Source organism: Petaurus breviceps, unplaced genomic scaffold, assembly GCF_028583685.1.
Source record: "Petaurus breviceps papuanus isolate PSGF00001 unplaced genomic scaffold, PetGlider_PUasm1.0 555, whole genome shotgun sequence".
Taxonomy (NCBI): domain Eukaryota; kingdom Metazoa; phylum Chordata; class Mammalia; order Diprotodontia; family Petauridae; genus Petaurus; species Petaurus breviceps.
The window spans coordinates 211,961-228,727 of NW_027186373.1; the positions used below are offsets into that span (position 1 = coordinate 211,961).

Genomic DNA, 16,767 nt, shown 5'->3' on the forward strand with positions numbered 1-16,767 from the left:
ATTGAGGGATGGTCTACAGGAGGATTGAGGGGTGGTCTACAGGAGGAGTTTGGGGAGGGTCTTGAGGAGTCTAAGGAAAATCTTGAGGATTAAGGGTGGGAAGTAGCTAAAAGCTATCTGGACAAGACAGATAATGGAGGGCTAGGCTAGTTTAAGGGTAACAGATATTTTGGGAAGATCAAGCATGGGGGACTAGCTGGACAATGGAGGGCTAGGCTAGTAAGAGAGATTTGGGTCTAGGGACAATGAAAGGCTTATGGCCTCAGGCAAATTCCTCATCAAGTGGGAAGATTCAAGGATAGTTCAAGGGGGTCCCAGAGCTTGTACCCCATCACTGATGATGAAACTGAAAAGGCACATGCAAGAAGCCACTAAGCCAATATGGCTTATTATTATTAATATTAGTGATTCTACTCAGCCAGAATGCTAGTGTAGACATGTGTGTACATAAACACATTGAAAATATGAGCCAATTGTGAGATCTATCAGTCCTAAAATAAAACAAACTGTGGAAATAAAGCAAAAACAGAGGGAAAAGACTTCTTTAATCACGATAAAAAGGGGCGGGGAGGCTAGGTGGCACAGTGAATAGAGCACTGACCCTGGAGTCAGGAGGATCTGAGTTCAAATCCAACCTCAGACACTTAACACTTACTGGCTGTATAACTTTGGGCAAATGACTTAACCCTAATTGCCCTGCCTTTCCCCCTCCAAAAAACAAAAAAGATAAAAAGGATTGTGAGTCTGAGTGTCACCTATATATCTGAGGATATGGGTATTCACCAAGAAAACTTCCAAAAAGGTTTTTATACTTCCAGGAAGAAGGGAGAAGGTGGAGTTATATGAGGAGGGAGACCTGGTCATGATGGTTTGGGGGTTGTGTTAAAACCCAGAGCTTGTGAATCCCACTTGTGGGATGGACTTGTTGACATGAAGAGAAGGGGCTGAAATGGGTGGAGCTAGTGCCATGGGTGGAGCTAGTGCCACGGGTGGAGAGGCTCAAGGAGGGAAAGGCCAGAAAAACTTCTGGGAGCCAGCATAAGGAGGCTGCTGCTACTGCTGAAGAGTGGGAAATGAGAACTGAGGACTGAACTGGGAAGAAGCATGACTGTGGTGCCGGTATTTGTTCTGTCTGTTCTGATGCTGTTTTGCCAGATTCATCTGCTGCTAAAGGGCAAAGCCATTGTTGCAGAGGTCCTTGCTGTTGGTTCAGAAGCCCTGAAGGAAGATTTTCTTGTATGTTTACAGAAATCCTGGAGGAGGGTCTTGCTGATGTTTTCAGGGGTCCTGAGAGGGTTCTGCAGGCAGAGTGAATTGCAATGTATATTGTGGCTTTGTTAAGACAACTTCCCAGGGGTGAGAAACTTTTGACTTTTTGTGCTATGTGACTGACCAAATGAATGTACTTTGTTTATGATTGGAAACTAATCTCCATTTGAGAAAAGAGACTTTGTGACTGACTAAATGAATGTATTATCCAGGGGTGGGATACTTTGACTCTATACTTTGTGATCGAATTGAGAACTTGCTAAATGACTGACTATTTTGGATTTTGATTTTCTCTGTTCTGTGAATGTTTTGCCTTAATTTGTCACTGCATAAATGGAGAATACTATGCTAGTATTCCAAGCCTTGGAAATTTCCTTTGCTTGGCTTTACAGGTCACTGTGGGTAGCCTAAACTAAATCAGTTTACAGGATAAACAGATTCCTGGGTGCCCTCTAGAGCAGGAATACAAGGACATTCTTAGGATTATTTGGAGGGAGGAGGGTTTCTCTTACTGTCAGGACAGTTTTTTGACAGAGAAGGAAGTATTACGTTCAATAGTAACAATACTGACAGTTAACTTTTTTCCTGTCAGATTCATAAAGAAGCATTCAAAAATCAGAGAACATAGCAACAAAACCTCAAGGATACAAATCAGAACCAAAAATCCCTCCAGAAATGTGGAGAGCCTGGTCCTAAGAAACGAAAAAAGTCACAATTCTAGATGGCAGGAAGAATGAATAACTAGATTTTTTTTAAAAGACTCCCACAATAAAGAGTTAATATGATGCCAAGGACAGTCAGAACAGAAATCTAGAGGAAGAAAATAGCTCCAAAGCAATTGTAAGTAACTTCTCCAACAACAACACAACCTGGCCACACAGTCAACTAGAATTCCAGTAAGAGATAAAGTATATAAGAGAAATAGAGAAATGCATTAGAAAAATGAGAAAAACAAAGAAATATAACATTTCAGTTAGAAGGGAAACAGGCAACTGGGGGAAAATCTTTGCAATAAGTTCTCTGATAAAGATTTCATATCCAGGAACTGGAACCAATTCAAGGGTAAGGAACTGATTCAAAGACAAAAGATTAAAAGCCATTCCAAAACAGGCGAAGGGACAAAGTGTAAGAACAAGCAATTTTCAAAGGAAAACTTCCAATCTATAAATAACCACATGAAAAAGTCATTCAAATCAATAATAATTAGAGAAATGCCACACCAAGGTTCCACCTCACATCCATGAGTTAAAGACAAGGGAAAAATGAAAATGAGAAGAGTTTCAGAAGCTTTGGGAAAACCGGCAGATCAAATGAAATCATAGCTGGAAAGGACTTAGCACATGATAAGCCGTAGGCACATGTCAGCTTTGTCGCTGTTGATTTAGTTAAATGCCATGGAACTGTGAAAAGAAAATCCTTGTACATAGTCCAACAAACAAGTTCCCACATTGGCTATGTCCAAAATGTTAGGGCCCATTATGTGTTTTAAGCCCACAACCTCTCTGCCAGGAAGGGGACTTGGATGCTTGATCCTCAACAGCTCCCACAGACCAATCACCTTGCTGAGTGAGCTGAACCAGGACAACACGGTACACAGTAGGGGCCACACAGTGCCAGCACCAGCTTTGATAGACTTAGCCCTTCTCAGCAACACAAGGGCCCAAAATGACTCCAAAGGGCACAAAAGAGAAAGAGCTATGGAGTCGCAGCACAGAATGAAGCAGACCATTTCCTTTTTTATTTTGTTTCATTTGGCTTTTTTTTTCTTTCTCGTGGTTTTTCCCATTCGTTATAATTCTTCTGTGTAACATGACTAATGTGAAAATGTGTTTAATAGGAATGTATGTGTGGAGCCTATAGCAGATTGAAAGCTGTCTTGGAGAGGGAGGAAGGAGGGAGGGAGAGAAAATTTAAAACTTAAGGAACTGAACGTTGAAACTAAAAATAAATGATAAATTTGGAAAAATAAAAACCAATCACCAGTCCAGAGGGCCTATGATGAAGTATACTACCCACTTCCTGAATTCAACCTGTGTATCGTGTATCTGTCTTGCTTAAATATGCTTGTTACAAGGTTGTTGTTTTATTTTATTTCCTTCTAGCTCTTAAATGTGGTGGATGGTAGAGGGAAAGGGTGGTTAAGAATGGTGACATCAGATGAAAAAGAACATTGAAATCTATTTTTTAATGCACAGAAGAATACAGAAGAAAGCTAATATAAACAAGATAGTTTTTAAAGTTGTGTCAAATTTACCACTCCTATATAGTTAGAGATGTATGTGTGTATACACATACATACATGTATATATACATATCATACTTTTACATGTATATGTTTATACAGAGATTAGATATGATATCCCTCTATCACATGCATATAGGCAGCTAGGGGTCTGAAGTGAGGAAGAGCTGAGTTCAAACTGGACCTCGCACTTAATAGTTGTGTGACTATGGATACATCATTTCACCTGTTTGCCTGAATTTCCTCACCTATGAAAGAAGGATAATAATGGCATCTACCTCCCAGAGCTGCTGGAAGAATCAAATGAGACAATAATACTTGTTAACCAGCACAGTGCCCGTCAGGTAGCAGGCATAACATACATGTCAGTTATTATGATCACTACTTTTTAAAGTAATTTATTATGTAATTGTAAGAAACCAGAATTCTAAAATGGAGATCTGCAGCTTCACATATAATTTTTATGTGTTTGGCTATGCTCCTTTTGTGAGGAGAAGTTTTTAAATACCAACAAGCCTCACTTCAACTCCTGAAACAATCCTAGAAAGTATTACAGATGGTATAGAACACCTAGAAAAGGGGTCAGTGCTCACAAGCCCATGCGGCTTCCTCCGCAGCAGGCCAGACTAAGCTCACCCCCATCTCAGTCACAACTCAGAAAGGAGCTACACTATTGCACAAAGTATTCAACAAACCATCTAATGCTGTTGACATGGAACAAATGGAGTGACGTGGACTAATTCAGCTGTTCAACTGTGCCCAAATGATGGAGGCGGACCAGGGTCCACTGTGCCGCTCATGCATCACCCAGCTCGGCCTCTCCTTTCAGTGTGATGCTCATATGGTCTCTCTTAAGAACTTTGGAATTGATCGTGTCACATGGGAGATCCTAGCATGGCGTGCTCACGTCAGAGAAGGTGCTGTGCTCTATGAGCAAAGCAGGCCTGAAGCAGCTCACAAATTGGGAGATCCAGGCCAAATGTTCATGCAGACTATTTGTGCCTGAACTCACATCGGGCTGATCAGCCACAGTCAGACACACTGAAAGGCGACTCTAGCACAGTGATGTCATTTTGGCCTCTCCGAGAATGAAAGACAACAAGCAATACTGCCTGAGCAATGGTCACTGTGGGACTCCATAGCATGCCAGAGCCTTCTGTCTTCCCCTACCTCCTGAAGCATGACCACATTCATGCATGTTGTTTCCATGATACTATCCATCCACCTCATCCTCTGACAGCTTACTCTTTTGTATTCAATCTTCCCCAGCATCAGGGTCTTTTCCAATGAGTCCCATCTTCTCATTATGTGGCCAAAGTATTTAAGCTTCAGATTCAGTGAATAGTCTGAATTAATTTATTTGCATATTGACAGACCTGACCTCCTCTGACATGTGAAGGACACTCAAAAGTCTTCTCCAGCACAATTCAAAAGCATTGATTCTGTAGCACTCAGATGTCCGTGTACTTTAACTCTCCCAGGCATACATTACTACTAGAAAAACCATAGCTCTGACTTCCATGGGCCTCTGCTGGCAAGGTGATATATCTCTGCTTCTTATCAAGCTTCCCAAATGTGTCCTAGCTTTCTTTCCAAGGAGTCATTGTCTTTTAATGCCATGGCTACAGCTGCGATTTGCAGTGATCTTTGAGTACGAGAGTATACAATCTGACACTGCTTCCATTTCTTCTCCCGCTGTGTGCCAGGAAGCTATGGGACCAGTTGCCAAGATCTTAGATTAGTTTGTGGTGGTGGTTGTCAAGCTTCAAGCCAGCTTTTACACTCTCCTCTTTCACCCTCATCAAGAGACTTCTTAACTCTTCTTCACTTTCTGCCATCAGTGTGTCATCTGCATATCTGAGATTATTGATCTTTCTCCCAGCATCCTTTATTCCAGCTTTGATTTGTCTAATACAGCATCTTGGCCTGTTGTACTATGCAAATAAGTTAAATACGGTGACAATATATAGCATTGTCATAGTCCTTCCCCTATCCTAAACCAATCAATCGCAACATATTAAGTTCTAATTGTTGCTTCTTGACCCACAAACAGGTTTCTCAGGTGACAAGTAAAATGACCTCGTATGCCCATCTCTTAGGACTTGCCACCTGTTGCTGTGATCCACACAAAGGCTTTAGGATAGTCAATGAAAGAGTCTCTAGTCCCTCTGACTCTTCAAAAACCAGCCTGCAGTTCTGGGCATTCTCAGTTCACATACTGCTGAAGCCTAGCTTGCAGAATGTTAAGCTGGCACATGAAATGAACACAGCCATTTCGTGATCTGAACATCCTTTGGCACCACCCTTCTTTAGGGCTGAGATATAAACTGATCTTTCCCAATCCAGCTGTCCAAATCTGCTGGCATTTGGAGTGCAGGACTATAAGAGCATCACCCTTTGGGACTATAAAGAGGTCAGCTGCAAGGCCAGCGCCTCCATGAGGCTTCTGGTCAGCAATGCTCCCTGAGGCCCACTTGACTCCACCCTCCAGGACGTCTGGCACCACAGTGGTGGCTGCCATCTTAAGATTTTCCTTGTCTAGTTCTTCTGCACAGTACAGACACCTTGGGTGGATCGCTTCTCCTTTTGTAAAGTTGCTATCATGTTTTGTCTCTTCTCAAGGCCATTTCTGCATGAAACATTCCCTTGATATCGCTAATCTTCTGGAAGGGATCTCTTATCTTTCCTGTTCTACTGTTTTCTTCTATTTCTTTGCACTGCTCATTTAAGAAAACTTCCCTCTCTCTCTCCTTGCTATTCCTTGTAATTCTGCATTCAGTTGGGTATATCTTTCCCCTTCTCCTTTATCTTCCACTTTCTTCCCTCAGCTACATAAGCCTCTCCACCAAACAAGGCATTGATCCTGGAGGGTGAAGTGAACCAGATGACGGTGCAATCTGATGGATTCCAAAGGCGTTGAATGAATGGCCAGATATAAACAAAGAGTGGTCATTAATGGTTCTGTCAACTGGGACAAAAATTTCCAGTGGAGTGCCTCCTCCTCTAACCCTAAATGCCCCCAAGCATGTGTCCGTGGTTCTGTGCTGTTTGATATTTCTCATCAATAAGCTGGATGAAGGGATTGATGGCATGCATACCAAATTTACAGAGAAGACAAATTCAAAGGAGATAGCTATAAAGCCCAGAATGGCAGATTTAGGGTTCAAAAATATCCGGACAAGATAGAACCCTGGTCTGAATGCAGTTACATCACATCTGATAGAGACTAATGTCAAAAACTACATTTGCGTTCAAAGGATCAATCTCCCAAGAACAAAATGGAAAAAGCATGGCTGGAAAACAGCAAAAGGTCTGGGCATTTTCATGGATGAATAGGAGTCTAAGCCATGATGAGCCCTCAGAAAAGTCCCATGCAATATCCCACTGAAGGGAGAGACCAAGCTTCCAGTGATCAGTGAGCTGTACAGCCAGACCCTGGTCAGATTCCATCACGAGATCAGTGCTCACTTCTGGGTGCCACACTTCAGGAAGGCCTTTGTCCCATAGGAGTGGCCAAAGGCAGGCAGTTCACCTGGGCATGATGAACCAGGAAAAAGGAAGACTCAAGGGGACATGAGAGCTGGCTTCTGTGAGCCCTTCAAGAAGGACCATCACAGGGAAGAGGGACTAGGCTCGATTAGGCTCTTTCCACTTGGTCACAAAGGGAAGATTGGGGAGCAACAGGGGAAAATGGCACGAGGAAGACCTGGATGGAGGCATGTGCTTAATAATAAGAGCGATCCAAAGTGGAGCGGGCAGTGACAGAGTCCGCCCTTCGGAAGTCTTCAGGAAAGAATGCATGTTCACTTCTCACACATGATGCAAACAGAACTGCTTTTCAGCTCGGCACTGGACTAGATGACTCCCAAGGGCCTTTCCAATTTTGGAATCCTGCAACCTACTCCCTCTGACCAGAACCCAGGACATCGGAGGAAATCACCATGTCTAATGTCCTGAATGACCAGCTGGCCACATGGTCCTTTCATCTACCTGCTTCAACGCCCCTTAGGAATTCTTGTTCTTGCGTCCAGGGTGCTTCTTCTCTAACTGGGACCCCACATCTAGTTTGGAACCTGAAAACCCTGTTCAGGATGGTGCTAGGGACACAAGGCCAGGTCCAAGTTCGGGATTTGTCTCTTTCTTCCCAATGAAAACATGCACCACTAAGATGCCAAGGTTGGTACCAAGGACCTCTGGAGTGTGCAGTCTCTTGTATCCCCAGAACAGTGTGGGTGGCTGGTCACAGAACTGACCTCAAAGAGGAATTTAGCTCATATGGCCCACTCACCACTCAAAGGACAGAAAGGGTTCATGTCTTCAGCTATGGCCACTGAGAATCTTAGACCTAAGAGAACAGAGAGTAGGTGAGGGACGTCTTTGGACCAACCCAATGAAACTGCCAACTTCCAGTCATAAAAGTAAACACCCTTCTCCCAGAAAACAACACAGAGAAACACTCTGTCCTTGGTCCTGAAGGATTCAGAAACGTCTCCCAGGCCCTTTGACCTCAGGTATTATTGCACAGCCAGTCAGGTCTCAAGGAAATCACCTTTAGTGAATGAGCAGATGAAAACTCTCCGTGAATAAACGCTGATCCGTAAGAAGATGGTCTTACCCAGAAAGACAAGGTTTTCATAGTTCTCCAGCATCACATCCCTGTGCAGGTCCCTCTGTGCAGGGTCAAGCTGACTCCATTCCTCCCATGTGAAGTCCACAAAAACATCCTTTAAAGTCACTGATTCCTGAAACATGAATGGAAGCAGAAGGTACAACCAGTCACTGCTCTCAGCATAGTGGGGTTCTGAACATTCACTAGAAAAAGGTCTACTGAAGACCTACTGGCTGCAGGTATTCTCTGTACTAGATGGGACAGCATGGGCTATTGTAATCCATTGTTTAAGGTCACTCTGACAAAATGTCTCCAAAAGTGCACAGAGTCAAGATAACTTGTTCATTTTACCCTTAAGTCCCTAAATTAGAAGGTTTTTTTAAATCACCACACAACTTCAAATTACGTATAATTTCTATTTAGATACACCAGAACAATCACTCAATTATGGATCACAGTGTTTTGGGCAGAAATGTTGAGAAGGCAGATGCTAAAAGGCTAAAAAACACCCACATTGCACTGGCATTCTCTCCCATCTCAATCATTATCGACAATGGAGAAATCTTGTTGGGGTGGACAGAACCCTGGATTAGGGGTCAGGAAAACCCCAGTTCAGTTCTCACCACTAATACTCATTAGGTCTATGACCTTCAGTAAGTCAGTCCCAGTCTCCTAGCTGAAGAAAGGGGATAATGAGAGACGCTGTTTGACTGGGGTATTGTGAGAATCCAACGAGATAATCTGTGTAAGGGATTTATGTAAACTGCTATTATTGTTGGTGATAGCACGGTTCTCAATGGAACTGTGCTCAGTACACGGGTACAAAGACGAAAACAAGAGACTGCTTTCAGGAAATTTACCCTCTACTAGAGTAAAGCCTGTGCACAGAAAAGAAAACAAAAGCTTGTCTGGAAAGAAAGACTGAATATTTGGGAAGGGGGTGGGGAAGGCTTCCCGGAGGAGGGGGCACTTGGGCCAAGACCTCAAGGACAATGGGGAATGCCAGGTCAACAATCATTTATGAAGCACTGAATGTGTGCCAGGCACCATAAACAAACAGAGCAGAAACAACACTTGTCCTCAAGGAGCTTACATTCTAGTGGGATAAAAGGAGGCTGAAAAGGGTGTGGGGAGAAGAGAGGGAGGTCCAGGTACCAGCTCTGGGCCTGGCAGAGAAAGTGCAGTCAGGCATGGAGGCAGCAGGAGAATGAAAACACGGTTGACCTGGGCTTCCTCCTTCAAACGGAGGCTCCAGGAGGAGCAGAGGGTCCTAGGGTCCTGGAAGAGGCAGAGAGGATGAAGGGCATTCCAGGCCTGGCAAATGCAGGAGGAGAAGCTCAAGTAACACACTGAGATAACAGTGCCCAGAGGCCATGACAGAGAACACTGGGAAGCTGGGCTTGGAGGACCATCCACATCATGTGAAGTTTCTCTGTCATCCTGGAGGCAGCGAGGCCGCCGGTGGGTGGCTTTGGGTAGGGCACAGATCACATCTGATTTCATGCCTTAGGAAGAATATTCTGGCAGCCACATGGAGGACTGATGGGATGAGGGAGAAATGGGAGACCCACTGAGCTGCTGCAGACACAGCCCAGAGGAAAGGTGCTGACGGGTCCAGAGCCCAGAACGGATGGTCAGTGAGCCCTGGAAGGCTCAGGGTGGGCTTTGTCCTCAAGCCAGGGTCTGTTTCCTATGAGAATTCATTTCTGACTTGCTTGCTGGCTGTTCTCAGAGACTAGGATAGTTAGGGTTTCTGTTTCTTGTTTGTCATTTGGATGTCTTCAATTTTTGTAGATCTTTACCCTGTGAATCCTTCACTTCGGTGGCATACAATTATGGATAGCACTTTCTGAGATCCATTTTATCTCTTCCCTGTTCACTGGAAATTCACTTTGGAAGTAGCTAGTGAAGTGGACCTGTCACTGGGCTTGGGGCCCAAAGGCCTGAGTTCCAGCCCTGCCTCTGACACTTCCTGATTGTGTGATCACAGACAAATGACTTAGCCGCTCAGCCTCAGGGTCTTCATCTGTACAATTAGGGTAATAATGGCACGGGCTCATTGTAAGAATCTAGTTGGTTAAAATCTGCAAGTGCTCTGCAAACCTTAGATCACTCTGTAAATGTATTTCTGGCAGAGGGGCTTCCTCCCCCCCTACTCCTCTCCCTCTTTCCTTCCGCCCTCTCCCTCATTACCTAGTGGTTTATGGAGGATGTTTACGTTCTTTAAAGAAAATGAAGTCATTATCATTTTCTCTTCGAATTTTGATTCTTTTACACATTTTTGGGTGGGTGTTAATTTGATTTTTGAGATCTGATTCATTCAGCCCATTATCTCTCCCCTTTATTTTGTTAATATAGAATCACAGACCTAGACCAAGAAGGGTACTCCCAGGGCATTTAATGTAGCCTCTTAATTGAGGCCAAGAGAGATCGAGTGATGTGTTTAACGTCATGCAGGTAAGGGGCCTCTGACTACAAAGCCAGCACTGTTTTGTCAGATATAATTTTTTTCTTTGAAGGCTGCTTTAGCTGCACCCCACCAGTTGTGGGGTATATTCACCTATTATCATTCCCTTCAAAATAGCTAACTTATTGATTTCATGACTCGTCAGCAAGCACTTACTAAGGTCAGGCACTGTGCTGAGTGCTGGGTGTACAAAGGAAGGCAAACACTGTCTGCTCTCAGGTAAACTCAGTCTAAAGGGAGAGGGAACATGCCAAAGCTTGGTGCAAACCAGACACATGGGGGAGTGGTCTCAGAGGGAAAGCGCTGAGGCTTAGGAAGGTCGCATGAGGCTTCTTGCAGCAGGTGGGACTCGAGGGGAGATGTGAAAGAAGTCTGGGAGGCCGAGAGGCAGAGAAGAGGGAGAGGTCCAGGCCCGAGAGGCTCTTGTTCAAAGAATAGCCAGGAAGCCAGTGTCACTGCACAGCACAGCACATAGACACAGGGACGGCAAAGGTAGAAGGGGGCAGGTTACAAGGGACTTACAGGCCAAAAAGAGGGTTTTATGTTTGATTCTGGAGGGGACTGAAAGTCCCTGAAGTTTGTTGAGTTGAGCAGTAACAGAATTGGGTCTGTCCTTCAGGAATGGAAGATGGACTGCAGTGGAGAGTGACTTGCAATAATGGGGGAGACTTACAGCTTTGCAACAGTCCAGGCGTGAGGTGATGAGGGCCTGCACCAGGGTGGGGGCAGTGACAGAGAAGGGGGAGTACCGAAGACATGTTGTAAAGGTGAAATCGATAGGCCGAGGCACCATATGGGACATGGGAAGTGAGAGGACACCGAGGAGTCCAGGATGATAGAAGTCAGGGGAGGAGTTAGGGACAAAGATAATGAATTCTCTTTTGGACATATTGAGATTAAGATGTTTACTGGACATCCCAGCTCGGGAAGTACAACAGGCAACTGGAAATGACAGGCTGGAGGTAAGCGGGAAATGGAGGAGTGTCTGAGAAGGACCCAGAGCATCCATCCCTCATTCTCCAGACTTTCTCAGTGTGTCCCAGTTATCCTCTCCCTGACACCAAGTCACGCTTTCTTCATAGACCTCCACTTTTTTTTTTTTATAAGCAATCGGGGTTAAGTAACTTGCTCAAGGTTACACGGCCAGTTATTTCTGGGTGTGGTGCTGAGTATCTGAGCCCGGATTTGATCCAGGTCATCCCAACACTGGAGCCGGTACTCTTACTCGCTGAGCCACCTGGCCGCCCCTAAGCAATTGGGGTTAAGTAACTTGCTCAAGGTTACACGGCCAGGTGTTTCTGGGTGGGTGCTAAGTGTCTGAGCCCGGGATTCGATCTCCAGGTCTTCTCAACACTGGAGCCGGTGCTGTTATTCGCTGAGCCACCTGGACGCCCCCTAGACCTCCACTTTCAAGAATGCAGGCCAGACTTTGCTTCCATTCCTCTGCACCAGGATTCCCCTGATTCCCACCACTCCTCCATATTTTAGCTGTTTCTAAGTCTTGGGTTTTTTGGTGCTGATTTCTGTGTTCTCCCCCAATTCAAGTATAAGCCCCGTGGGGCAGGACCCCAAACCTTACCATGGTCTCTGGCACATAGTAACCTCTTGGTAAACTGCCCTCTCCGGAGTTATCAATGATCTCTTAATTGCAAAATCTCATCTGTTCTCAATCTTCATTTTCTAAGCTCTTTATAGCCTTTGGCATAGTCACTCTCCCACCCTCTCTTCAGATGTAACCATCACCCCCCTACCCCCACTCTCTGAAATGAGAACCTTGCCTAATATTTAGCTAAAAAAACCTGAGGCCATTTACTGAGAGCTCCCTCTCCTGTCATGCAGATTCCTTCTGCCACTCTCTCCTCCTTTCCTTGCCTCTCACAAGATGTGGGCCTTCTCTCTCTCAAGGCAGCCATAACTGATGCCATCCCTCCCATGTCCTTCATCGACTGAGCCCTCTGTCATCCCCTTGTCCCTCTTCAGTCCCTAACACCTACAAACATTCCCACCTCTCCCTGTCCTCAAAAACCCTCCCAAGGTCACTGACTCCCCTGGCTTTGGGGCCTGTCTCCTACAGGTTCCCTCACTTCCTCTCCTCTCAGGCTCTTCCTAAGTGTCATCACCCCACCAACCCAGAGTGAACGTCCTCTCCTCCACCCTCATCACTGTTGAGCTTCTGCAGCCTTGGACGCCCATGGCCTCTCTGCTTCTCCTCCTAGGAGGCTGCTCATTCTCAGTGTCTCTGGGACCTCTTCTCTACTCTCTCTATGGTCCTTTACTTGGTGGTCTCATTCCCACAGCTTCCATCATCATCTCTAAACTGATGATTCTCAAACCTACTTAACCTCTCTGATCCTCTCTAGTCCTGAACTTCCAGCTGCCTATTAGCCACCCTGCACCAGACATCTTGCAGCCAGCCACCTTAATGTCAATGTGTTCCAAACTAAACTCATTATCTTTTTTTTACCCCCACACCTCCTCCTTCCAATCTGCCTTATTACTGCTAAGGATCCCATGGACCTTCCCAGGCCCTCAGGCTCCCAACCTAGGAGGAATCCAGGACTCTTCACCCACACCCACATCCACACAGCTAACCCACTGCCAAGGCCTGTGACTTCCCCTCTGCAACGTCCCCCACCCTGGGGCGGACCCTCTTCACTTCATGCCTGAACTACTCTCATAGCATTTGGGGGGGCAGGGGAGGGCTGCCTGCCTCAGGTCTCTCCCCATTCCACACCATCCTCAAGCTGCCAAAGTGACTTTCCTAAAGCACAGGTCTGACCAGATCACACACCTATTCCTGATCCTGTGTGGTCATCATAAATCCACCCTACTCAATAAATTCCAGTCTCTCCCTAACACCTCCAGAATGAAACTGTAGTTCCTGAGGCCCAATTACCATTCAAAGTCCTTCAACCCGGCAGTCAATATCTGCAGAGCCCCCTTGTCACAGAGACTTGGATCTAGGAACACGGCTATTTATTGATCATTGGTACTGGCCACCCAAGACACCATCCCCTGCCTCACTGGCTGCCTCCCAGGCCTGCAATGCTGCCCTCCTGGCTTCCTTCAGGTCCCACCTAAAAGCCCACCTTCTACAGGAAGCTTTTCCCAATCCCCATTAATTCTAGGGCCCTCCTTCTGTCAATTCCATCCAATCAATGCTGCCCCTATGCTGTCTGTAAACAGTTGTTTGGCTATTGTCTCTCCCTTTAGACTGAACACTCCCGGGAGCCAGGGACCGAGCCAGGGACCGTCTTTAACCTTTCTCTGTATCTCCAGTGCTCAATTAGCATTTCACCTGGCACACAGTAGGTGCTTCATAAATGTTTACTGACTGACATTCACCCTTTGCACAAGTCACTCAGTCCCCTCAAGCAGTGCCTTTCCTGTAGCCGTCCCCCTGCCTGAGATGTCGCCCCTTTCCCTGGTTCTTTGGTGTCAAGTCCCAGCTAGAGCCCTACGTTCTTCGTGTCCCCCTCAGTGGGACTGCTTCCTTCTGAGGGAACCTCCACATGACCCTGGATGGATCTCATCTGAGCGTAGGTTTTGTTTGTTTTCCCCTCGATGTTGTCTCTGTCACTGGACTGGGAGCTCCCTGAGGTCAGGGGCTGCTCCTGCCCTTCTCTGTATCCCAGTGGGTACAACAGGGCCTGGCATGCAGCAGATGCCTAATAAATGCTTGTTGATTTATCACTCCTTCCTAATCTTGTCTTGATCCCGCTCTCCAAGGTGGCTGACTCAAAAGCTCTCATCTGTCTTCCAGCCTCCCCCAACACTCCATTTGCCCAACCATCTCAGCCAAGTACACTTCCTCCTACTTCAGTGAAGAAAGCCCTCTGCTGAGAGCCCCCTGCTGCTGCTTTGTCTCACATGAAGAGCTGGCCCTTCTTCCCGAGGAAAAGCGAGGAAAAGCCCTCAGTGTGTACCCCTGACCCACCAGCAGGCTGACCCTGCCATCCCCTCACTCTCCCCCTTATCTTCCCTGCCTACTGCCTCCCATCTGGCTGCATGTGCCCTCCATCCCAACATGACTTTCACTAGATCCATCCATCCCCATTGGCAATCAGCCCGTATCTCTCCTCCCCTTCTTGGCCAAACCTCTAGAGAAAGACAGCTGGTGCCGCCCACCATGTCCTTTCCTCTCACTCTCCTAACTCTTTGCAGTCTGGCTTCTGGCTTCATGTTCACCCAAAACAGCCTTCCCCAAAGTGAGCTGCCATTTCTTATGCAACCCCCACCTTTCTGACACTGAGGACCATTTTCTGCGCCTACAGTTTCCTCTGTAGATGCTGGTGACTTGGGTATGCCCTGACTGCCCCTTCCCCAGTCTCCTGTCACACGCCCTAAGCTCCCATGGGCTGTCTCCTCACCTATCCAATCTTCCTTGGCGATGTCCTCAGCTCCCAAGGTTTCACTTCCCACATCTACAGCTGCTTTCCAGGCTGCCGTCCTATGGCATCAAATCCCAAACGAAGCCTCTCGTCTTTCCCAGCAGACACCCTGAGGGCATCCCTGCCCTGCTAGTCACCCAGGCTCACAGCCTGGTCTCTTCGCTCCCCACATACAACCTGTGGCCAAATGCTGTCCTATGTCTCCTTCTCTCCAGTCATAGACCTGACCCTGGTCTCCACTGAGCCCCAAGGCACAGGTCTAGGCCGGCCACCTCATCGCCAATGGGCATAGTCCTCTGTGGTACCTCTGGGTGGACTCTTCACAGACTGGCCCGTCCTCCCTTCATGACCCTCCCAGTCAACTACAATGGCTCCCACCCCCGAGCCTGCACCCTGGCCACCCCCAGGTCTCTTGGCTTCTGTGACTTCCTTCACACCTCAGGTCAGAAGCCTTTCCTGGCACTTCTTTCTCCCGGCGATGCTGGTGCCTTCCCCCTGCAGATCTCCTCCAGTCAGAAGCCTTTCCTGGCACTTCTCTCTCCTGGCAATGCTGGTGCCTTCCCCCAGCAGATCTCCTCCATGTGCCCTGGTATGGACAGCCCTCCTGCCCATTACAATCTGAGCCCTTGGGGAGCAAGGGCCATCTCTGCGTACGTCTGTATCACAGCACTTAGCATGGAGGCTGGCGCTGATGGGCCAGTTCTGCCCCAATCAGCCGTGACTCCCAGCTCAGCTGCGTGTGCAGGGGCTCACACTTACTAGCTGTGTGACCCTAGGCAGGTCACTCCATCTTGTCTGCCTCAGTTTCCTCATGTGTACAATGCACCTGTGGCTTCTTTCCACGATCCTAAACAAAGGGCAGGCTCCTGAAAGACAGAAGCCGGCACTCTCTTCTCCTCCTACCCCGACCTGCAGCGCGCTAGGACTCTCCCTGCGAACCTTCTGAACCTCCCTCCGTCCCAGGCGCATCTCTCTGGGGCATTTTAATCCACGAAGAAGCTGAATGGCTCTTTTCCCCTCAATGTTCGTCCATCTCTCAGTCAAAGCTCCTCTGCTCCCCAGGGCAGTGGGGGCCAAAAAGCACAAGCACGCCCCCTGGCCACCCCAACACTCCTCACAGATCCTCCTTTGCAGCCTGCAGTCGGACCACCTGGGGGGGCCCCTCATGCTCCCCACGATTCTGCCGTTCGATGAGGATTCCCAAAAGACCCCTTCACCTCTGGCTTCTCAAGGAGGAACGACACATTCCCCTCTTCGCCTAAGTCCGTTTTTCCGGATTACCAGCTTCGACTCCGTGCTGGGAGTTGATATTTTTATTGGCTTCAAACCAGTGTCCTTTGGGTTCGCTCCTTTTGGGCGTTTTTCACTCTAATGCTGCCATTCCCCGCTGTGAGCACCAGAAGTGCAACGACGGGCAGGGGCACAGCCCAGGAGAGGCCTCACTCACCAGGGTGCGGACAAAGCCCGGCCTGGTGGGGCCCCATCCGGGCAGCGGTAGAGCCCCGAACTGGGCCCCGGCGCGCGAGGGGTCCGGCCCTGCCTCCTGCCTTGGTCAGTGTCCCAGGAAAACTCACCAACCCACGTGCGCCCCAGGACAGACACCTGGCACTCACCTGGGGCTGGACAACCATGTGCCCGCAACTCATCTCCTCTTCCATCTTCTCCGAAGGGTCTGGAGGAGGCGGAGCTGGGAGAAAAAAGGCACCGAGCCATCCGGTGCTGCCCCAAGTGCACTCACCTGGTGACCAAGCTGCGTGTCAGGAGGGGGGGAGGAGAGGGGAGGGTCGGA

The 16,767-nt window shown here is 47.5% G+C and overlaps 1 protein-coding gene across 1 annotated transcript in view; it reads right to left on the reverse strand.

The window, feature by feature from the left end:
• LOC138172928 (zinc finger protein 665-like) overlaps window positions 1–16,767 on the reverse strand; it is a 21,695-nt gene that overhangs the window by 3,783 nt on the left and 1,145 nt on the right. Inside the window, exons 2-3 of the mRNA XM_069102782.1 lie at window positions 16,592–16,665; window positions 8,061–8,253 (exon numbers count right to left, since the gene is read on the reverse strand). Of these exons, the coding sequence (XP_068958883.1) occupies window positions 8,061–8,253; window positions 16,592–16,665 (267 nt within the window). The remainder of the gene's footprint in view (window positions 1–8,060; window positions 8,254–16,591; window positions 16,666–16,767) is intronic.